The following is a 25,161-nucleotide window of genomic DNA, read 5'->3' as shown; positions in this document are numbered from 1 at the left end:
GCAGAGTGGAATTTATATAAAAGCAAGGAGAAAATCCTATTTGATGGCAAGGATACAGCACCTTTTTTGTGCTGTGGAGTGTGCCAGTTTTTTCAGACAGAAGGAATGTGGAGTGTCAAGGGGTCAGGATCAATCCGGTGTGAGCTGATGGGGCAGGAAGGTTGGGAGGAATGTAAGGAATGTTCCTGCTTGTGTAGGACTCCATTCAGCTCATTGGCCTGTCTCAACAGCTAGCAGCGTATAAAAGGCAGCAGTTCCCTGCTAGACTCACACAACAACTCTTCCAGAACCTGAGAGAGGAATCAAATTCAGCAAACAGGGACTGAGGAAGGAGGCTAAGAAACTCTGAAATAAAAGCAAGAAACCCTTAAACGAGATCCCATTGAGATCTACAGACAGAGAACGACAGAAGACTTTCTTTTGACTTAAAGAATATTGAGCAATGGCTTCAGGAAAAGTGACAGCTCTGCTCGTGGTTGCTCTGCTCTCCTGGGTAAGTTGAAATGACATTCGTTTTAAGGTGGATTGAGTTATTTATTGGGGGCTTTAAAATCAGGACATGGGACATTTTCTTTTTATATGCGATATAGTTTTATACCATTTCTGGTGTACAATGCACCTATCCTAGCAGTCAGATTGTGAGAAGCATACAATTCAGCTTACTGATGTTTTTATTCTGCATTACAGGTATGTGATGCCCAGGATTGCAATGGGGAATGCCAATGCCCACAGAGGGTACCTGAATGCGAACCTGGTGTCAGTCTTGTGCAAGATGGATGTGGCTGCTGTAAAGTATGCGCTAAACAACTGGGTGAACTCTGCACCGAGAAAGACGTGTGTGACCCTCACAAAGGACTTTTCTGTGATTTTGGGTCAAGAATGAACCGAAAAATTGGAGTTTGCACTGGTAAGTTTACATCTAGATTGCTACAGTATTTTCTTCACCAATAGTAGTCATAAGAAAATAGACAAGAGGTGATAGTGATAAGATCAAATTAACCACACTGTGCTGTTATCTAGTAGGACTGCTGTTTTTTTAAAAATCCAGTATTAATTTGCTCAATATTACATGCCTCTGCTATTTTCTAAATGACAACACTTATATACATTGAAGATGTACAGTAGGAATAATCAGCACTTATTAAAAAGTTGGTCTACATCGTGGGACCTCTTTGTACAAAAATTCTAAATGGCACTGTTATTATTTTCATTCTAGCCAAGGAAGGTGCCCCATGTGTATTTGGAGGCATGGTCTACAGAAGTGGAGAGTCTTTCCAAAGCAGCTGCAAGTACCAGTGCACTTGTCTAGATGGAGGAGTAGGCTGTGTTCCACTATGCAGCATGGACATCCGTCTCCCTAGTCCTGACTGTCCCTACCCAAGAAGAGTAAAACTGCCTGGCAAATGCTGTGAAGAATGGGTCTGTGATCAGCCTATGGAGAAGACCATGGTTGGACCTGCTCTTCCTGGTAAGTTGTAATCTATAGTAACTTTTATATCACTATATTACATACTAGCTACATGCTTAGATAAATGGAAGTGAGAAATTATAATTTAGTGATGCCACAATAAAGATGGTAATCATAGACATTAAAGCTACTGCCCCATAGCTTGAGGGATTGTGAATGCATGTTTTTGAGTAGATTTTTAATGGCCATTTTTTCATTCACAGCTTTCCGTATGGAGGAAACATATGGGCCTGATCCATCTCTAATCCGAGCCAACTGTTTGGTGCAGACCACTGAGTGGAGTGCTTGCTCAAAGACCTGTGGTATGGGAATCTCTACTCGCGTTACCAATGACAATGAGCACTGCAGACTTGAGAAACAGAGCCGTCTCTGCATGGTCAGACCTTGTGAGGCTGATCTGGAGGAAAACATTAAGGTGAGCAACCTTTTCAGTGTCATAGAGGAACATGTTTATATGGCAAATATAGTTAAAGTATTATGTAAGCATTCATCAATCATTACTTGTACTATTTAGTACAGTTACAATGCTAGAATTAAATATAAAAATACTCCATTGAACATTCACTGTTATTCAGCGAGTTTACCTATGATATAGATTTCTAACGTACAATTTCTTTATTTCTCCATAATAGAAAGGAAAGAAATGCATCCGCACTCCAAAAATTTCCAAACCAATCAAGTTTGAGCTTTCTGGCTGCACAAGTGTGAAGACCTACAGAGCCAAGTTTTGTGGGGTTTGCACAGATGGCCGTTGCTGCACTCCTCACAGAACAGCCACCCTCCCAGTAGAGTTCAAGTGTCCTGATGGTGAGGTCATGAAGAAGAAGATGATGTTCATTAAGACATGTGCATGCCATTACAACTGCCCAGGAGACAACGACATCTTCGAGTCCATGTACTACAGAAAAATGTATGGAGATATGGCATAGATCCATAGGAACACACCTAAAAAGACTGTATAACTTGAAATGACTTTGCATCTCATTGCTAAACATCATTTTATAGCACAAAATCGTATTTAAGATTGTTTAAAGGAAGGTCTTTTTTTTAAGACTTGATTGTTGAATGACCCCAGCCACTGGTTTGAAGAAAGTAAGATGAACCAAACTACCAAAGCTGCCCTGGGTACAATATAATGTCCCTGTACATTCGCTGGCATCATGCAGTATTCACTGAGTACAGTGATCTATTTTGTACCCAGTAATGCAACTGGAAAAAGCTCTTACTATTTTTATATACAATATATAATGAACCCGCACCGAGGCAGTAACAGCTGGAGTTCACACTCTGGCTCCATTTTGGTGCTAAATACAGTAAGTTGTCCTTGTGGGACAACTCATTTTTAGCAAACCCTAAGTAAACCTATTGAGTGGAATGGAAACCATGTTTGTAACAAGACTGGAAAGTTTGCAGCATGCTGTAAGGCGTGTTGTAATCTTGCTTTTTATAGTTATTGTACATAATGTATATATATTTTTGTACAGTTATCTAAATTAACTTAAAAATGTTTTGTTCCTGTTTTCCATTTTTATAATGCTTTAATATTTTGATAATCTGTTTTTTTATTATTATGTTCTCAAGTTCCCGATAAGTACTTGTCTCATGAAATACAAAATCTAAAATAGATTATCTAGTAAAAATGATACTCAGTTCCAAGGGACAACCTTTGTAGGACCAGGAAGTAATTGACACAATGGACATTTTTGTATTGTTCAAGCTTTAATGAATGCTGACAAACCTGAAACTGCTTATGATTTTTATTATGATAATCTGTTTCGTACCTTGTTTATGGCTGTACTTTTGTTTCAACATTTTATACTTGTTGAGAAGTGTGACCAAAAGGTACATGTTTGCACTTTTCTAGATGAAAAATAAAATATTATATTTTTTATAGAAATCATCTGTGTTTGGTCCTGTTCCTTTACAAATGTATAGAAAACTATCTTTATACCACACTCTTTGTACTAAACATTATACTTCAATGGGGGAATCTGTCCTCGTCATATGATGGGGACATAAGTGTATGGCTGATTACAATTTCAGTATAGATATGAAAGCTCTCTCTTGTAACAACTATACATCTATGTTGTCATGATCAGGACAGATTTTTTCCACTGTTTCTAAACAGGGAAGATAACCTACTGTATTACTTGACTGCAAGAGGATCTTTGAACACTAAACGTATATGGGTAAAATGGTAGGACATATCATTATGTAATGGACAATCTTTATTTGAACCATAATGCGTCTTTTAAAAGGGTTTTCTGAGATGCTGATTTTGATGACTTATCCTCAGGAAAGGTCACCAATATCAGATCGGCATGTTCCAACACCCCGATGATCAGGTGTTTGAGGAGGCCACCAGAATTCAGTGAGCACCTTGGCCTCCTCGCAGCTTCTAGCGACTGTACTCCGCATAGCAGCTGTGCTTGGTATTGCAGCTCAGGCCTATTCACTTGAATGGGACTGAGCTGTGCCTAGGCCACGTGACTGTTGAACATGTCGCCACTGACCTAGAAAGAGGCCATGACCTCTTCAAACTGATCAGCAGGGTTGCTTGGAGTTGGACTCTGTTGATCCGATATTGATGACCTATCAGAAAACCTCAGCAGTTGATCTACAGCATATATCTCGGGGTGTTATTTCTTTATTAGCACACATTTTCATCAGGCATAGTATTTTTGGATATGTATTAACTTTATAGGTACTTGATCTGTTCTAAGGTGTGCACTGGTAGAGAAACTGTCGTTGGTACATGCTTTCCTAAAGTAGGTCATCTTTAACATATCTTTCAAGTGTAAACTTTTTGAGGAAAGAGTTTGCAGTGCAACACACCATACCACATATACCCCAATTAATATATGCAGCTGCCTCCAGTAAACTCACTCCCTCAGCCTCTGAGTGCTGCCATGATAACTTCATATAATACCCAACCTGTCTCTCTGCCACCATCCAGCTTTACAGTATTTGTCTACTTTAGCATTTTTAATAACAGGCCTGGAAAAAAGAAGGTGTTAAAGCTACGTATGTGTATTTCATTGGCCAAGATGGTTACCAGAAGGATAAGGGTCTATGATCCCTGTTGGAAGTTTTGCAAGCTGCTCAATATGAACTATTAGCACATATTAGACACAGTGCCTTTAAAAAGGCTTGTAGTAAATTGCCTTGCTCTGTATCATATTTACAAATCCCCCAAATCAGAATATTTAAGCTGTGACCCTGGGAATGCCAATAAAAATGGAAACTTTTGGACCAATATCCATAAACCCCTCCCTGTCGTAGTCCAGTTCAGGTGATTATCCCACTAAAATTGGTACTTTAGGGATGTATGTTGTATTATCAGTAGTTTCACATTTGTTTATCATATTTTCATGTTTCTTTTAAACAATAGCATTCAGTTAATGGTTACTGTTTAGGTGAATCACCAACTAAGTAAATCTCTTCACCTGAAAAAGTTCTTCAAACTGACCTACTATCACCCAATTAGTCATGGAGCTAGTAAAATACACAAGATGTACGGACTTAGTCTTCTAAAGGAACTTTGTAAGGAAACACTTCATTACAGTCCCAAATGTCATGGGTTAAAGGGTTCTTCTTTTGAATAGACCAACCGTGAGGTATAAAGGGAGATTTACTGTTCAAAATCCACTCAAATCTTGGTGAAATCTGCACAAAAAACTAGGGTATATGCTTCAAACCACATTTATTTTTAGACACTTTTAGAGGCTTTTCATGACTTCTCTAACAAGGTGGCATAGATTATTGGAGAGGCATGACCTATTTGGAAAGGGGCATTACTTAAGGTGGGACAATGTATGCCAAAAAATGAACCAGAAATTTGGTGCACGTTTCTGGGTAGATTTGAGGGACTTAGTAAAGGGGTCCTCTCGTCAGGATCCTCCGTTTTTAGTCATAAAGATGAAAGGCTACAAAAAGCATCTCTCGCTCTGGAGCACCCAATACACTTTTGCATTACATGGAAAACACATGGATTTGAATGAGAACTATATAATGATTCATTTGCCAGGTGAAGGTGCTGCAAAACACTCAGGTCCACAGACTTCTCTACCATTGCAGTTGTTTGCTGGCAATTCCAACAGTAGGACTCCCTGTGATCAGCTTATTAGTTGGGGAGACTTCTAACAAAATAGATTGTTAGTGCAAGGTGAAGTGTCAGGTGGGGCTAAGCTGCAATACTAAGCACAACCACTATACAATGTATGGCCTTGTGCTTGGTGAGCCGAGAGAAGACCAGAGCATAGTTCATTAAAGCTGCAGTACGGGTGCCAAGACCATACACTGGTTTAACAAGACAGGTTCCACTCAGAATAGGCCTTGCCATGTTCGACCAAAAGAGTTGAGTGCACGTGCTCAGCGTCATATCCAGAGATAGTCTTTTCAACATAGATGTATGAGTGCTGCCAGCATTGCTGCAGAGGTTAAAGGGTGTGGGGTCATTGTTCTGCATAGCTGTGGTCCTAGAAAGAAGTCTCTTCTAAAGATGATGCACAAGAAAGCCGACAAACAGTTTGCTGAAGACAATTAGACTAAGGACATGGATCTGATGTGTGGCAGCAACCAGGCGAGAAGTGCAAAGACAAGTATGTCTTGCCTACAGTCAAGAATGGTGGTGGGAGTGTCATGGTTTGGTTCTGCATGAGTGCTGCTGGCTATGGGAGCTACAGTTCATTGAGGGAACCATGAATGCCAATATGTACTGTGACATACTGAAGCAGAGCATGATCCCCTGCCTTTAGAAACTGAGCCAGAGGGCAGTATTCCAATACGATAATGACCCCAAACACACCTCCAAGATGACCACTGCCTTGCTAGAGAAACTGAGGGTAAAGTTGCTGGACTGGCCAAGCATGTCTCCAGACCTAAACCCTATTGAGCATCTGTGGGGCATCCTCAAATGGAAGGTGAAGAAGCGCAAGGTCTCTAACATCCACCAGCTCCAGGATTTTGTCATGGAGGAGTGGAAGAGGATTCCAGTGGTAACCTGTGAAGCTCTAGTGAACTCAATGTCTTAGACTTAGAGAGTGCGCGAAAATAATGGTGGCCACACAAAATATTGACACTTTGGGCACAATCTGGCCATTTTCACTTAAGTGTATACTCACTTTTGTTGTCAGCGGTTTAGACATTATTGGCTGTGTGTTGACTGTATATCTTATCCAGCCACAAAGTTTTTATGTTCTGTCTTTCAAAGCTTGTCCATTGGTCTTGTCATCTTGGTCTTAGGTTGTACTACAAATTTGTGTAATTTACTACAAATTTCTTTTTCTCCCAGGTTTATATGATTCTTATAAAAAGCAATATTCTAGATCTCAACATAAGATACACATACCATAGGGGATATAAGCCATGTCACGAAGGTGCTGTAACTGTCCTTACATGTTTATTATTTAAATTTTTAAGGGGATTGTGCAGTGGAGTAATACTAATGACCTAGCCTCAGGATGCTGTTTGAAGGAGGTAGCAGCGCTCGTGCTCCTGTATTTCTGTGAGTGACACTCGGTACTGTATAAATCGAAATGTTTTGAATACATTGTTTCCATTTTTATAATTTTAATATCATTAAAGGCAATCTGTCACCAGCAAAAAACTGCCCCTGGGACACTTTGGAGACATGGCCGTGCTACTGGCTCCAAAACTAAGTCAATGTAATACCAAGCTGTTAGTGTACATTCTTCTAATCAAACGATCCGTCCATGCAGAGGTTCGCCTCTGTGCACCTCCTGCTGTCATTCCAGTTCATTGTTGTTCTCCCAACTACAGGGACACACAGCTTTCAACAGTGCTGAGTTCATGGTCTAGGCATGTACAAATTTGCCAGAATGATAAAGCAAGGTCTCTCAGTTCAAGGATTTTTCTTCTGTCGTCTTAGTTTGCAACAGGTGGCGATAAATGGCAGGTACATGAACAGGAGGCATTGCAGAAACATCCTTAATTCAATTTATGAGGTTTCATGTGGCTAAAAATTTTTGGTTTCAATCTGACTTTTATGCAACTCTTACATGCCAAAGATTGGAGCTAGGTGCTTGAAAATTTGTCTGAAAATCTTCTGACCCCTGCTTCTTTTCTTAATTTGTACACACTTATGACTTGTCCTTTTTGGTCTTGTAATTTCAATGTTGAGGAGTGTATAACTAGTTAATGCTCTTAGGTTGAATTATTAGGCTGCATGCGAACCATGCGGTCCAGTAAGATTCGCATGTGGATCATGGCGGATTAAGGGGCCACAGCTGTACTTGCCAGCCCTCATCTGTACATGTTATATGAAACAAATAGCATGTACAGGGGCTACCCGGAAAGTAGACTTGCAACCTGGCATTTAGTAGTGACCCTTGTCCGAATCTCAATGCCAACACCAGTGTTTATAGGCAACCTTTGATTATTTTTTAATCTTTTTAAATTAATTAAATTTAGAAGCAATTTCACATGTTATGTTAATTGCCATTCACCATTAAGAATTTCCTTATCACCTGTTCTCTTCAGCTTTTCCCTCATGATCTTAGTCTTGGAAGCATATTATTTATATTTCTGGTCGTTGTGCGGTATTTCCATCTCTCACTGCTGGAACAGTTTTAAATATCACAAATATTTTTGCTAAATTTCAGTAAACAACTCTGTTGTCCAGGTGAACATTTCTGGTGTTCCTCCTGCAGTGCGGGTCACATGACTTGTGCACAGGCTCTTTTCAGTTTATAATGTCGACTTACCTCATCAGGGACTAACATTTTCCCTGGTAACCAGCAAAATATTGATCTCATGAGAAATAGTAATTATTCTGACATCGTCACCTATGACACTTGTCACTCCAGCTGAAATAGAAATGTTTATGGTACTTCTGAATAGTCCTTTCACTGTCCAAAAAATTCATGGGGAGATTATGTTTTAATATTTGCAAATATATTGTAATGGACGTTGCCATTATTTGCTGTCTAATCAACATAAAAAGAGTAAATTAAAAGAGCGGATAAAGTACATATGAAATTATTGTAGAGACAGTTAGTTTTGCAGAATTCACCAAAGTTGTTGTCAGGGTTACATGATGATACAGTATGTTCACACTTGTGTTATGGGTTCCACTTGTAATGGAATCCACAAAAGAACTCATGGGCTCCTTGTATAATGAATACCATTGGAGCCTGACAGACCTCGTTGACTTACAATAGGGTCTGTTGGAATAATAGCACTTCATAGGCTTGATATATGGACAGTATATGATCTCAGGTTTTATATTCGACAAATGCAACACTGTTTATACACCATACTGCCACCTTGACACAGGGTCTCCAATCCAGTCTCTAATCATTACAGACAATATCAGACTATGTAGGGACACATCTTTAAAAGGGAATGATATGAGCGACAGTACAAAAAGTATTTTGTGGAAATCAAAATTTTTACTATGACACGTCAGAAGAGGTGACTGACCACTACTCTATAAGTCCACTGACTCACAGATGATATTTTCTCTGATTGTAGACATTCTCCTCCCATCTCTTCTCCATTCAGCCCAGTCAACTGTGCTAACTGTGCCTGAAAAGTTTGCTGCCCAGACATCTTTGGCCCCTCACTTCTGCAGCCCATTCACACCGCCAATAACAACACAAATAAATTCACACCCAGACCAAACTCCAGAAATACAGACCTAGGCTCATAAGTGGTGTGCCATTCTTGAAAAAGAGGTCAATGATTGGCTACAGCAGTCATGTGACCAAGAACAGGACATAATCACTTCTGGTCTGGTGTATCTGGTGTAGATCGGAAACAGTGAAGTGGTTCCATCGTGCTGGAATGGCTTGACTTTCAAAATGTGAGTAGTGATTTTTTTCTATACATACAGTACATTCCTGTTTGTCATAAATTTTTCAGTTGTCAGAAAACTGCTTTAAAACTATACCATATAAGTAGTGAATAGTATGTTATAGGACTCTGAGAAGGGAGAACAGTTGACAGGGTTCTCTTAGAAGTGTTTTTAGGTAGTGTGGGACATATCAAAAGTTTTGTTTGTTGGAGGCTGAGCACTAAGACCCTAAACTTTTCATATGTCCAACACTCTAGAATGAAGGGAGAGAAGTGTTCACCTAACACGCTCGCTCGCCTCCATGCACGAAACGGGAGTGAGATGGGCCTAAAGATCTTCTATTGAGTGTGTCTCGCTTCCTGTCCTGCAGCAAGGAGAAAGAGCGCGCTAAGTGAGCACTTCTCCTCCCTCATTCTAGAGATCGTGGGGGTCTCTGTGCTCAGATCCCCACCAATCTGAACTTTTGACATGCCCCTGTATGAAGCAGCAGAAACACGGCAGCTATGGTGCCCATGGCACTCGTGAGTGGACACCATCTTTAAAGATCCAACTTCCACAATACTATTTTGGCAGAGGTCGGGAAAGGGTTAAACACCAGGTAACTTATACATAGAGATGGCCTTGCAGTTCGCCCGGCGGTCATTTCGCGGCGAACTTTGATCGTTCGTGATTCGCAGAACATACGAACATATGGCGATATTCGCACGCACCAATTTTTTTTGCATAGTGCCTAATTTTTACCCATGACACATCCATCAGGTGGGACAGGACATCCAATTGAGACGTTTCAGCACATGGACACACACCCTACCCTATAAATAAACCCGATCTGGTCGCTATTTTACATTTAGTCTTTTGCCAGTGTAGGGAGAGGTTGCTGTGTGGAGCAGGGACAGACTGTTAGAGAATATAGAGACACCAAACGCTATCTTATAGGGCCACAAAAGTTTTTTTAAGGACTGGTATAGGTGTGCTATCGATAGGTGTCACTTACTGACGGGTGTAATATACTTATAATATACTTTCTAACATAGAAAGTATATTATAGTGCATTTGTATTGTGCAGCAGTTGTGTGCGGTTCTGCTACGATACTGCAGCTATACAGAGGGACAAACGTCATTGGAACAACTAATTGCAACTGGTGTGATATAACAGTTGCCCAAAAAAAATCTGATTGAGGCAGGGGTGTGATATACCTATAATATAATTTCTATATAGTGCAGCATTTGTGTGCAGTTCTGCTGAGATACCACAGCTATACAGATGGACAAAAGCCATTGGAACAACTGATTGCAACTGGTGTGATATACCAGTTGCCCCCTAAAAAAACTGATTAAGGGGTTCTATATACCTGCTTCCACAAATTCTGCTCTTCTATAGGGACTTTGTCACAGGGTCATTTTGAAAATGACAGGCAGAGGAAGAGGCAGGCCATTCCACAGGGGTGGTGGTGGACGGGCAGGTGCACCAGGCCAGAGCCTAAGTGGGAAGTTGGAGAAGGTGCATGCGATTATGTCAAAAGACATACCAGAGTTGGTTGAGTGGCTCAATCAGCCTTCCGCTTCTGCACCCTCCTCATCCTCTGTATCTGCACCCTCCTCCCTCTCTGCTGTGTACACCCCCAAAGACACCATCACCACCATAGCCCCTTCACTCGAGTCAGAGGAATTATTTTCCCATCAATTCCCAGACCTTACCGATGTGCAGCCATTCTTGGCATCGGATGAGTAAGAGGAGGTAGCAACGGCCTCCACCCAGCGGTCTGACGACCAAGGAGGGTGGTCCCCGCTGTTGTTGCTTACTCTGAGATTTCTAATGTCAGTGGTAGTGAAGGTGACGATAATGACGTGTTGATGGACGCCAATAGAAGAAGAGGAGGGGAGTTCAGAGGGAGAGACAGATAGGGAGGAGAAAGAGGAGAAGCAGGCAGAACAGTGCACAGTAGGCAAAAAGCAGACGGCAAATGTATCTGGAGCGAGCTATCCACCATGCACGGTCACATCTTGCGCTCCCAGGACGCCAGCACATGGCTCCGCAGTGTGGGCTTTTTTTTTAATTGTCAGCTGCTGATAATAGTGTTGCCATCTGCAGCCTGTGCTGTCAACGCATAAGTCGCAGTAAGCCCAACACTCACCTAGGGTCGACCGCCTTAAGAAGGCAACTGGCTTCCCATCACTGAGCCCAGTGGGAGCAATGCCATCAAAACCCACAAAGCCACACTCCTGGTGCTCCATGTTCTGCCTCTTCTCCTTCTCCTCTCTCCTCCCATTCGTCCTCCACTCCACCTTCCACTGTGCCATCGTCTCGTTCATCTGGCACAAGGCAGGCTTCCGTGGCCCAAATGTTCGAGTGTAAAAAAATTATGACGCCGGATAATCCTCTTGCCGAACGGCTGACTGCTGGCTTGTCGGAACTGCTAGCCCGCCAACTACTGCCATATAAATTGGTGGACTCTTAGAAATCTTGTGGCCATTGGCACACCACAATGGAAGGTCCCCGGAAGGAAATTTTTCTCCCAGAAGGGTATCCTGGAGCTATATGGCCACGTTCAGCGGCAAGTGAATGTATCTCTGGCACACAGTGTCATTGCCAAGATACATCTGACCACAGACACAGGCAGGGAAGATACATAACTTTTATTGACCACTGGGTGAACCTTCTGATGGCCGTCAAACATGTAACCCATGTGGATTTGGTGTTACAGCCACGGATTGCATGCAGGCCTGCCTCCTCTTCTCCTCCTCCTACTCCATCCTCCGTCTCCTCCTCGGCCGACTCCTCCTTTTCCACTGCTATCGCCTCTTCCGCTGCACCCTCCAAGTTCCCCAGAACCTATTTGACGTGCCAGGTGAGACTTTGCCATGCTGTGCTGCGGCTGTTGTGCCTGGAAGCCAAGAGCCACACCAGTCCTGCACTGCTTTCAGCTCTGCGGTCACAGGCTGATCAGTGGCTAACCCTGCTCAATTTGACAGTTGGTAAAGTGGTGTACGACAACTATGCCAATCTGCTCAGCTCGCTGAAACATGGCAAAATGACACACGTGCAGTGCATGGCACACATCCTGAACTTAGTCGTGCAGCAATTCTTTGCCAAATACCCCAATGTCCAGGATGTCTTGTGTCTGGCCATTTTAGAAGATCTTACATGGCCATGGCTCGCCTTGCTGACATTCAGCGGCGACACCACTTGCCCGTCAGACGTCTGATTTGTGACTGCCCGACACACTGGAACTCCACCTTGTATATGCTTGATAGGCTTCTCCATCAGAAACGTGCATTAACGACTACCTGTACGAACTCTGCAGCAGGACAGGTTCTGGGGAGCTTTTTTTTTTTTTCACCGGGCCAGTGGCTACTCATGCACGACGCATGCAGACTTCTGCAGCCATTTGATGAGATCACCAAACTGGTCAGTCGCAGTCAGGGCGCCATCATTGACATCGTACCTTACGCCTTCTTTCTGGAGCATGCATTGTGTCGTGTCATTGATCAAGCCGTCAAGGAGCAGGAAGATGAGGAAGTCACAATGCTGAATAAATTCCATTAGGGGGCTACTCCATCTGAGACAAGTCAGCAGGAGTCTGAAGTGGAGTCAGAGAAGGATGGTGCCTGGGGGAGGTGGAGGAGAAGCAAGAAGAGCAAGCTTTAAACTTTTCTGGGATTGCTGAGAGATGCTGCATTTTGCTGTTGTGGGCGCTGGCAGAGGAATTTCCACCCACAGAGAAACATTTGCGGGTACCAATCCTACAGCGGATGCAAGAAGAGGGCGGTTTGAAGATGTGTTGGTCACTTCAGATATGATATCATTCTTGCAGCCAACCCATCGACAGCTGCCCTCCGGGTCCAGCCTCAGGGAATGCCTAGACCGAAAGGTGTCCAACTACATCGGGTTAACGGCCGATGTGGACACTCTGAGAAGCGAGGATCCCCTGGACTACTGGGTGTGCAGGCTTGACCTGTGGCCAGAGCTGGCATAATTTGCCATGGAACTCTTGGCTTGCCCCTCATCCAGTGTCCTGTGCGAAAGGACGTAAAGAGCAGCAGGGGGGATAGTGACCGATAAGCTCACCCGCCTGGCTCACAACAGTGTGGACTACCTCACATTTCTAAAAATGAATGAGGCATGGATTTCGGAGGAATTCAAAACCTATGACGACCACATTTAATTGAATTTCCTCATGACAGCCCACAAGTATCTGCCACCGGCCAGAACAAATAATGGTCCCTGTCTTAGGTAAATACAGCGGCATAAAAGGCCTTTTCTGTCCGGTGAATGCCTAATGTTCGGGACCTCGGAGGAATTTAACACCTGTGACGACCGCGTGTTATCGAATTTCAACTATTATTATTTGGATTTTTTTCAAGAGGGGGGATTTCATTTGCCATGTTTTTAATCCAATTTTATATTTTTTGTTTTTTTTAAAATATGTATTTGATATCTATTTGTACTGGCCTTTAGTAAAATTGATATCTAATGACCGTCTAATATACCTCCAGCCACATAATTACTTGTTCTTTTCTGTCCGGTGAATGCCTAATGTTTGGGGCCTGTATTACACTGGCCTGCAGAAAAATTTATATTGAATGGCCGTCTAATATACCTCCATTAAAGTGAATGGGGCCTGCAGCGAACTTGCGGTTCGCGAACATTTGATCGCGATCGCGAATCGTCCCGGCCGATATTCGTCCATCACTACTTATACATATATATATTAAGAAAACCTTTACCTAATTTAATTTAGCACCTAAAGCAGTTAGTTTTTATTCTACTGGAAGATGTTTAATTGGTGTACACTAGAGGTGCACAACCTTTTTAAGTCCAAGGGCCAGATTATCATATTGAATAATTCCCAAGCACCTCAATAAAACTTAAAGTATTCTGACACATTAAGTGCATGAACCACTTTCAAGACTCTTACATATTGGGAGAATGGGCATCCCCTTCTCTTCTCAATCAGCATTCCAATGAGTGTGTGGCTCTCCCATAAACTACAATGGAGCAAGTTGCATGCCTGCCCTCCCACCTGTCTTACTCATATACCGGTACTTCTTTCTGGAGTGCCATACAGGGTTAAAGGGATATATGGGGCCACAGAATGCACCATTAGTGCTTATTCATCCATGCTTCTGCACTATGTGCCACTCCTCTCTGACATGAAAACTCATTTGAGCAGCCACACAAAGACGTACAGTTTTTATGTCCAGATGGTTGGGGGCTACACAGAATGGCATTGAGAGCCGCATGTGGAGACTGGGCCACAGTGTCTGTACCCCTGGTCTACAGACATGGTTTAGTTAATTTAACTGCATCTTAACAAAATATGAAATTATGATCATCATCATTATACCCCTGGTGTAGTTTTGGAAAAGTTATCAAACAATTGTAGACAGAATTTTTCCTACTCATAAAAAGGTTGCCAAAGAATTACAAGTGATAGCCTATACTAAACCATCAATATCTGTTTGACAAGGTGCCGACACCCCGCATCACTGCCGATAAACTGTTCTCCAGTAGCTCTCGAACTACACAGCTTCATCTACTGTGCAATGGACTGAGCTATTTACTGCAGAGCTTCCCCTACTGAATTGAATGGAAGCAGTGCTGCAGTAACTAGCCTTATCGACTACAGAGTGGACTGAACTGTAAAGTGCCGGTGCTGACTTCCAGTGCAAGAGCTACTGCAGAACAAGTGATCGGTAGGGTGGGGGCCATCAGACCACTTCCAATCAGATAGTCATGGCCTATCCTGAGGCTATCACTTTTAAAATCCTGGATAAACCCTTTAACTGTTTCATTATAATTTAGGTAACCCTTTCCATTTAGTTTACACCATACTTACCTTGGCCGTATACCTGGAGGGTAATCTGTTATGGACTGGTGAATTGTTTGTTAAATGTTAATGACTCAATTTGTTAAGTACCTTTCTTATCATTGCCAGATGTGGAGAAAACTGAATCAGGATTATTTCATCCCAAGGAAGGAGAAATTATCTGGATGGAATTTTGACTTTTTTTTTTTACAACTTGCAAAGATAAAAAGATAAATGTAAAGGAAACTTTTTTTTTCTCTAAAAAATGAGCCACTGTTAATGATCTGAAACCACATATAAATATGCCATTTGAGTATATTCCAGCTCCTTTTTCCTTACAAAGACAAGGATTTAATAAAGCTACTGGCTTTCTGACACACTCCCAGTAATAATAAACTTTAGCTAGCTTTCTTGCATTCCTTGTAACGGGCAGTGCTGTATTATTGTTATTGCTTTAATAATGTACTGTCAGCTATAAAGTACTGGCAAAGGATTCTAGAAGTTCCTGATTAACTCACCCATACTTGTAATGTTATGATTATGTCTTATTGCACTTTCCTTTGAATGGTTTATAGTGTGGTTACTGTTTCATAAAGTAAATGTGGCTTTTCATTGAAACGGCACCAGTAAAACTGGTCAGTACTTATATATGAACATTTGACCTTCTTATTGCAGTTTAGTGATCAAAAAATACTAAGTGGTCTGCTATTCACTTTTAGAAACATAATATGAACCTTTCCGTGGTGTTACAGATCAATGAGTGTGGACACACTGTGCCAACTAACCAGTTTGGTGTAGGGCTAACCCTAAGGGCACTATTCTGGCACTTGTCCAGTATTCACCTTTTAATCCCTATAGAGGAATCTGGACTTTGCTGCGGGTTAGCAACCAGACTGCTACCTCCGGATACAGACCTGGTGTAGTAGTTGGCAGCTGACCCACAGTGATCATGGACTCTGATGCAACATCAGAAGCTCGGTATATAGAAAATGCACTAGAAGGACATGAAAACTGCAGGTACAGTTTGAACAATCACTGTATTATTTTTTTTTAGATCCAGGCAGCACACAGTTAATGTGGTTGAGGTTAGTCTAAGGATCAACTTGCAGGTGGGGTAGTGGTGAAGCACACACAAGGCAGGCAGGCTCGGAACTAGACGGGATGACAGACTGGGTATAGAACTGAAGAACAGAACTAAACTAAACTAGAAGTGCAGGAGCACACATGTAGGGTGGGTTCCAGACTGGAACACCAAAGGAATGCAGGCAGGAAACAGTGCAGGATAAATGTAGGTAAATCACAATAGCACTAGACTATCATACACCTTTGCTGGTCATCGGGGAACCTAAAGCTCAGGCACTCTCTGTCTGGAGAGGGTACCTTAAATACCCAGGGACCCTCAACCCTAAGGAAGCATCAGGCATCAATATGAAGAGGGCACCAACAACCAGAACGCCGGATAGCGTGGTGAGTGGTTCAACAGCCATGCCTGCAGAGGACAGCAGGAGGGCATGGACCGCAGACCTAACAAGTGGCATACCTTCAATAAAGGCAGACCCCATGACTGCTATGGGGCGCTGGGGAGGGGGCCCAGTGCTCAACTCCTTTTTTTCCAGATATGAAAACACTGCATTTCCCAGCAGTTATCATTAGAAGGAGATCATTGCAAATTGATGATTACAGCTTCCATTTCTGTCATTTGTTACTACATAAATTCCTATGCACTGAGCTCCCTCTAGTGGTTGTTGCACTCAGACATCTTTGTAATAGATGGGAGATTTATCAATGTATTCATGGCAGTTGTCTGGCGTGAATACATTGAGGCATATAGTGATCAGAATGAGCACCATATTTATTAAGCACTTTTTCTGACATAGATGTTGGATAAAATGGGTGAGACTTATGACAATTTAACAAAAAAATAAAATTTCTCTTAATAAAAAAAAAGCTAATTGATCAGAAATCTCAGATTTGTATTCTGCATTGCCTAGGAATGATTGACGCACTTGAACTGGAAAACCAGATGATGTAGAGGGACCAATACTATTTGCCATAGGGCCCTACTAGATTTGTGTATGCCCCTGGGACCTATTATACACGTTTTTGGAATGATAAATGTATGACAACATAGCCAGCATGTGATAAAACTGTGACTAATGATAATTAGTGTCGAGCGAATTGAGCTGCCGATCATGGATCCGAAGTCGAATCGGTCAAGCACTTTGATTTTAATGCTGTCTTCATACAGCATTAAAATTCATTGCCTCCAGAGAAAAGGGTGAAGAGGCTTCTTCTTTAACAGATCTGTTAGAGATGATAAAAAACCAGGTCAGCAATGACGCCAGATGCCATGTGGAAGGGAGACTAAAAAATTCTTCCGGCATGGGCATTAATTTACTGGATTCCCTGGATTTTGGACACATTGGGTCAGGGCCTGAAACTGGAGTTTCGCTCCCTACCCTGTCAAGATTCATGGTAACAAAATCATCACGAGTAGAAGAAAATGCTACAATATCAGAAGTTCTATCCCTGAGAGAAAAGAAGGTTTTGGTACCAGTGCCAAGCGGTCAGGAGGGAGAGGGTTTCTACTCTCAGCTTTTTTTAGTCAGAAAACCCGATGGTTCCTTCAGAACCATCATAAATGTAAAAAAATTTAATCGATTCTTACTGCTAAAAAAATTCAGGATGGAAACTATAAAGTCAGTAATAAATCTGTTGTTTCCAGGGTGCTTCATGGCTGTACTAGACTTAAAAGATGCTTACTTTCATGTTCGTATTTGTCAAGAACATCAAAAATATTTAAGGTTAGCAGTGGAGATAAAAGGAATCATCAATCACATGCAGTCCTAGACCCTTCCCTTCGGGTTATCAATAGCGCCCAGGGTATTTACCAAAATAGTGGCAGAGATGTCGGCTCACATTCGAGAGAAAGACATGCTATTTATTCCACACCTGGACGATTTTTGGGTTGTAGCATAGACCAAGGATACCTGCAGCAGAGCGTTACAGGAAGTGATCCAGATCCTGGAAGACTTGGGATGGATATTGAACAAGCCGAACCCTCTTCAGTGCCAGCAATTCCTAGGTCTGATCCTAGATTCCAGAAAGCAGATGTGTTTATTGCCAGAGGACAAAATCTTGAACATAGGGGAAAAAATACAGACCTTGATCAATCATCAAAAATTTCCTTGCGGAAAGGTATGTAGATCCTGGGAAGCCTAACTTCGTCTATTCCGGCGGTCATGTGGGCCCAGTTTCACTCAAGAGATCTTCAGTGGGAAATATTGACAGCTTATCAAAAAGGGAGGCAACCCTTAGAACTAAAGATAGAGGTTTCGGCCCAGACCTTACTCAAACTGGAATTGTGGTTAAATATAGACAATTTAAGTCAGGGAATTCCATGGATAAGAAACAACTTAGTATGCCTAATGACCAATGCAAGCCCTTGGGGCTGGGGCGGGCACTTTCAAGATCTATCTTTTCAGGGGCTATGGAAAGGGAGCATGAAGTTGGCATGCTCCAATATGAAACAGTTGATGGTGGTAAAGTTTGCAATTCTAAAAGTACTTCCGTTAATTATAGGCAGGGACTTGAGGATAATGTCAGACAACAGTACAGTGGTGTCCTATATAAACAAACAGGGGGGTACCAGAAGCCAAAGTCTGATGTCTATGCTCAGCTCAATTATTCAGATAGTGGAACAGTACAGTCGTGGCCAAAAGTTTTGAGAATTACATAAATATTGGAAATTGGAAAAGTTGCTGCTTAAGTTTTTATAATAGCAATTTGCATATACTCCAGAATGTTATGAAGAGTGATCAGATGAATTGCATAGTCCTTCTTTGCCATAAAAATTAACTTAATCCCAAAAAAACCTTTCCACTGCATTTCATTGCTGTCTTTAACCCCTTAAGGACTCAGCCCTATTTCACCTTAAGGACTTGGCCATTTTTTGCAAATCTGACCAGTGTCACTTTAAGTGCTGATAACTTTAAAACGCTTTGACTTATCCAGGCCGTTCTGAGATTGTTTTTTCGTCACATATTGTACTTCATGACACTGCTAAAATTGGGTAAAAAAGTTAATTTTTTTGCATAAAAAAATACCATATTTACCAAAAATTTTGAAAAATTTGCAAATTTCAAAGTTTCAGTTTCTCTACTTCTGTAATACATAGTAATACCCCCAAAAATTTTGATGACTTTACATTCCCCATATGTCTACTTCATGTTTGTAGCATTTTGGGATTGATATTTTATTTTTTGGGGATGTTATAAGGCTTAGAAGTTTAGAAGCAAATCTTGAAATTTTTCAGAAATTTACAAAAACCAAATTTTTAGGGACCACTACAGGTCTGAAGTCACTTTGCGAGGCTTACATAATAGAAACCGCCCAAAAATGACCCCATTCTATAAACTACACCCCTCAAGGTATTCAAAACTGATTTTACAAGCTTCGTTAACCCTTTAGGTATTGCACAAGAGTTATTGGCAAATGGGGATGAAATTTGAGAATTTCATTTTTTTGCCTAATTTTCCATTTTAACCCATTTTTTCCACTAACAAAGCAAGGGTTAACAGCTAAACAAGACTGTATCTTTATTGCCCTGACTTTGCCGTTTACAGAAACACCCCATATGTGGCCGTAAACTACTGTACGGGCACACAGTAGGGCGTAGAGTGAAAGGTGCGCCGTTTGGTTTTTGGAGGGCTGATTTTGCTGGACTGTTTTTTTGACACCATGTCCCATTTGAAGCCCCCTGATGCACCCCTAGAGTAGAAACTCCATAAAAGTGACCCCATCTAAGAAACTACACCCCTCAAGGTATTCAAAACTGATTTTACAAACTTTGTTAACCCTTTAGGTGTTGCACAAGAGTTATTGGCAAATGGGGATGAAATTTGAGAATTTCATTTTTTTGCCTAATTTTCCATTTTAACCCATTTTTTCCACTAACAAAGCAAGGGTTAACAGCCAAACAAGACTGTATCTTTATTGCCCTGACTCTGCCGTTTACAGAAACACCCCATATGTGGCCGTAAACTACTGTACGGCCACACAGCGGGGCGTAGAGTGAAAGGTGCGCCGTATGGTTTTTGGAAGCCAGATTTTGCTGGACTGTTTTTTTGACACCATGTCCCATTTGAAGCCCCCCTGATGCACCCCTGGAGTAGAAACTCCATAAAAGTGACCCCATCTAAGAAACTACACCCCTCAAGGTATTCAAAACTGATTTTACAAACTTTGTTAACCCTTTAGGTGTTGCACAAGATTTAATGGAAAATAGAGATACAATTTCAAAATTTCACTTTTTTGGCAGATTTTCCATTTTAATATTTTTTTTCCAGTAACAAAGCAAGGGTTAACAGCCAAACAAAACTCATTATTTATGGCCCTTATTCTGTAGTTTACAGAAACACCCCATATGTGGTCGTAAACCGCTGTACGGGCACACGGCAGGGCGCAGAAGGAAAGGAATGCCATACGGTTTTTGGAAGGCAGGTTTTGCTGGACTGGTTTTTTTGACACCATGTCCCATTTGAAGCCCCCCTGATGCACCCCTAGAGTAGAAACTCCAAAAAAGTGACCCCATTTTAGAAAGTACGGAATAAGGTGGCAGCTTTGTTGGTACTAGTTTAGGGTACATATGATTTTTGGTTGCTCTATATTACACTTTTTGTGCGGCAAGGTAACAAGAAATAGCTTTTTTGGCACGTTTTTTTTTTTTTTGTTATTTACAACATTCATCTGACAGGTTAGATCATGTGGTAATTTTATAGAGCAGGTTGTCACGGACGCGGTGATACCTAATATGTATACCTTTTTTTTATTTATGTAAGTTTTATACAATAACTTCATTTTTAAAACCAAAAAAAGTTTTAGTGTCTCCATAGTCTAAGAGCCATAGTTTTTTCAGTTTTTGGGCGATTATCTTGAGTAGGGTCTCATTTTTTGCGGGATGAGATGACGGTTTAATTGGCACTATTTTGGGGTGCATATGACTTTTTGATCGCTTGTTATTACACTTTTTGTGACGTAAGATGACAAAAAATGGCTTTTTTTACACCGTTTTTATTTTTTATTTTTTACGGTGGTCACCTGAGGGGTTAGATCATGTGATATTCTTATAGAGCCGGTCGATACGGACGCGGCGATACCTAATATGTATACTTTATTTTTATTTATGTAAGTTTTACACAATGATTTCATTTTTGAAACAAAAAAAATCATGTTTTAGTGTTTCTTTAGTCTGAGAGCCATAGTTTTTTCAGTTTTTGGGCGATTATCTTGGGTAAGGTATGATTTTTGCGGGATGAGATGACGGTTTGATTGGTACTATTTTGGCGTACATGTGACTTTTTTGATCACTTTTATTACCTTTTTTGGGAAGTAAGGTGGGCAAAATTTCAATTTTCTCATAGTTTTTATTTTTTTATTTTTATGGTGTTCACCGTGCGGGGAAAGTAACATGACTTTTTTATAGATCAGGTCGTTACGGACGCGGCGATACCTAATATGTGTAGTGTATTTTATTTTTTTTATTTTTATTCAGTGATGAATGTTTTTTTTTTTATCTTAACTTTTTTCACTTTTTTTAACTTTTTTTTTGACCCAGACCCACTTGGTTCTGGAAGATCCAGTGGGTCTGATGTCTGTATAATACAGTACAGTACAATATATATTGTTCTATACTGTATTTTACTTACACTGAACAGATCTATGCTTTCAGCACAGATCTGTTCAGCACCATGGACAGCAGGACGCCTGAGCAGGCGTCCTGTTGCCATGGGAACCCTCCCCGTCTGCTCAGAACTTCGCAGACGGGGAAGGGTAAGCACAGGGCTGAGGGGGGCTCTCTGGGGGCTCTCTCCCTCTCCATCGGGGGGCTGCAAAGGCACAGCAGCCCCCCGATGGAGAGGGAGGGAGCTCCCTGACCGACGACAGTTAACTTTTTCCATACAGCGGTCCGTACGGACCGCGGTATGGAAAGGGTTAAACGGCTGACATCTGCACAGATGTCAGCCGTTTATACCAGGGTGCCAGCAATGTGCTGGCACCCTGGTATAACCACTAGAAGCCAACGATCATTCATGGGGAGGCGGGCGGGGGATCGCGATCCCGCCTGCCGCACCGCCCGCCTCCCGCACCGCCCCCACCGCATGCGACACCCCCCCCGCACCACCCGCCGGCATAAAATCGTGCAGGGGTGCAGGGGGGGGTGAAAAATATTGATTATAGGCACTCAAAAGTTTCTGATCCCCGCGGGCATCAGAAACTGCAAAAAGCGCAGCAAACCGCAGGTCTGAATTGACCTGCGGTTTGCTGCGATCGCCGACACGGGGGGGTCACATGACCCCCCCGGCGTTGTCACAGGATGCCGGCTGAAGGATTTCAGCCGAAATCCCGTTCCGTTTAACCCCTCGGGCGCCGGAATACTGAGTTCAAGTTAGGACGTACCGGTACGCCCTGAGTCCTTAAGGACTCGGGAAATAGGGCGTACCGATACGCCCTGCGTCCTTAAGGGGTTAAAGGACCTGCTGAGATAATTTCAGTAATCGTCTTGTTAACTCAAGGCTGGAGATCATTATGTCAGGCTGATTGGGTTAAAATGGCAGACTTGACATGTTAAAAGGAGGGTGATGCTTGAAATCATTGTTCTTCCATTGTTAACCATGGTGACCTGCAAAGAAACACGTGCAGCCATTATTGCGTTGCATAAAAATGGCTTCACAGGTAAGGATACTCAGATTGCACCTCAATCAACAATTTATAGGATCATCAAGAACTTCAAGGAAAGAGGTTAAATTCTTGTTAAGAAGGCTTTAGGGCGTCCAAGAAAGCCCAGCAAGTGCCAGGATCGTCTCCTAAAGAGGATTCAGCTGCAGGATCAGAGTGCCACCAGTGCAGAGCTTACTCAGGAATGGCAGCAGGCAGGTGTGACCGCATCTGCACGCACAGTGAGGCGAAGACTTTTGGAAGATGGCCTGGTGTCAAGAAGGGCAGCAAAGAAGCCACTTCTCTCCAAAAAAAACATCAGGGACAGATTGATTTTCTGCAGAAAGTATGTTGAATGGACTGCTGAGGACTGGGGCAAAGTCATATTCTCCTATGAAGCCTCTTTCTGATTGTTTGGGGCATCTGGAAAAAGGCTTGTCCGGAGAAGAAAAGGTGAGCGCTACCATCAGTCCTGTGTCATGCCAACAGTAAAGAATCCTGAGACCATTCATGTGTGGGGTTGCTTCTCATCCAAGGGAGTGGGCTCACTCACAATTTTGCCCAAAAACACAGCCATGAATAAAGAATGGTACCAAAACACCCTCCAACAGCAACTTCTTCCAACAATCCAACAACAGTTTGGTGAAGAACAATGCATTTTCCAGCACGATGGAGCACCGTGCCATAAGGCAAAAGTGATAACTAAGTGGCTCGAGGACCAAAACGTTGACATTTTGGGTCCATGGCCTGGAAACTCCCCAGATCTTAATCCCATTGAGAACTTGTGGTCAATCCTCAAGAGGCGGGTGGACAAACAAAATCCCACTAATTCTGACAAACTCCAAGAAGTGATTATGAAAGAATGGGTTGCTATCAGTCAGGAATTGGCCCAGAAGTTGATTGAGAGCATGCCCAGTCGAATTGCAGAGGTCCTGAAAAAGAAGGGCCAACACTGCAAATACTGACTCTTTGCATAAATGTCATGTAATTGTCGATAAAAGCCTTTGAAACGTATGAAGTGCATGTAATTATATTTCACTACATCACAGAAACAACTGAAACAAAGATCTAAAAGCAGTTTAGCAGCAAACTTTGTGAAAACTAATATTTGTGTCATTCTCAAAACTTTTGGCCACGACACTGCAAGTCAATCTCAGCAGTCCACATAAAGGGGAAGGAGAATGTGCAGCCAGATTTTTTGAGCCGTCATATAATTTCCCAGGGGAAATGGAGCCTGGATCCGAAAATTTTTGGACAGATAGTAGACAGCTGGGGTCTTCCATGCATAGACCGTTTTGCTTTAGTCCAGAACAAGAAGGGAGAAATTTTTTTCGCCCTGTCCCTGGAGGGATCCCCCTGTGGTCTAGACGCCTTTCTCCACAGGTGCGCACTCTGATAAGCCAGGGAGCGCGCTCATGCCTATCTCACTTGTATGCTCGCCGCCAGCCGGCGCTCACCTTCCAGGCGGAAAAACCTCACATCTTCCTTGTAGCTGCTTGCTCCAGTGCTCCTGAGCAAGAAAACAGCTGTGCTGTGCGGCCTGTGCCTTCTAGTGAAGTTACCACCTCACCAGTGTTGTGTGTGTCACAGTGTGTGTCTGAGGATACGCTGCCGCTGAGCTGAGCCTGCAAAAAGCACTGTGGTGTGTGGCAGTTTGGAGTGGTGAAGACAGTCACAGTAGCACTGTGGCAGGACAGTGTGCAGGCAAGAGCAAGCAGACTAGACAGACTAGAGAGGTATTTTTTCAGTTAAGGGCCTTGCTGCCTTGAATTTTCAATAGGGGTATGGGTGTTGAGGAGTCACAAGGCTGCTGCCAGCTAGTGCCAGGGCAGAAATTTACAAGGGGCCCAAATATGGATGGGGAAAGGACCAGGCTTATTAACCTGTAGGATACCAGGGCTGTACCTGTACGGCGCTGCAGGATGTGACTTGAGTCCCAGCGCTGTACAGGTATGGCGGATGATTGAGCAGGTGCAGGAGCTGTGCCCGTCCGATCAGCTGCAACGGGTCCGGCTGTCACTGACAGCTGAGCCCCTACTATCAGGGCAGGGTGCACCGGCATTAGTGAAAACGCCAGCCCGCTCTATAAAAATATAACATGATCTGCCCCGTCAGGTGAACCTTTAAAAAATATATAAAAGCTGTGCAAAAACAGCAGTTTTTTCTTCACCTTCCCTCACAAAATGTGTAATACCAAGCTTACATTGTATTATCATGGTGACAGATTTCCTTTCAAATTTTTAATAACCAGCAATTTTCTGTTTACTAGCGAAAAATATATATTTCGGTATATTTAAATGTAAAAATAAAGTTTATGGTTTCGGCGGGGGGAATGGGTGTCAGAGAAAGTA

At 42.4% G+C, this 25,161-nt stretch overlaps 1 protein-coding gene across 1 annotated transcript; it reads left to right on the top strand.

Moving 5' to 3' along the window:
* The first annotated feature begins 255 nt into the window (after window positions 1-255).
* Window positions 256-3,012, top strand: CCN2 (cellular communication network factor 2). The gene is made up of 5 exons (XM_040429151.1): window positions 256-493; window positions 688-907; window positions 1,217-1,468; window positions 1,672-1,883; window positions 2,101-3,012. Exons 1-5 carry the CDS (start codon window positions 443-445, stop codon window positions 2,395-2,397), a joined length of 1,032 nt encoding a protein of 343 aa, XP_040285085.1. The 5' UTR covers window positions 256-442; the 3' UTR covers window positions 2,398-3,012.
* The last annotated feature ends 22,149 nt before the right edge of the window (window positions 3,013-25,161 follow it).

The sequence above is a fragment of the Bufo bufo genome, chromosome 4 (assembly GCF_905171765.1).
Source record: "Bufo bufo chromosome 4, aBufBuf1.1, whole genome shotgun sequence".
NCBI lineage: Eukaryota > Metazoa > Chordata > Amphibia > Anura > Bufonidae > Bufo > Bufo bufo.
The sequence above is the reverse complement of the archived record's forward strand: the minus strand, read 5'-3'. Positions and strand labels throughout refer to the sequence as shown.

Excerpts from the sequence above, each read along its gene's own strand:
- CCN2 (XM_040429151.1), top strand. The coding sequence starts at position 443 with ATGGCTTCAGGAAAAGTGACAGCTCTGCTCGTGGTTGCTCTGCTCTCC. Across the intron at positions 1,469-1,671 it reads GGTTGGACCTGCTCTTCCTG|CTTTCCGTATGGAGGAAACA; the intron begins GTAAGTTGTAAT and ends TTTCATTCACAG. Across the intron at positions 1,884-2,100 it reads ATCTGGAGGAAAACATTAAG|AAAGGAAAGAAATGCATCCG; the intron begins GTGAGCAACCTT and ends TCTCCATAATAG.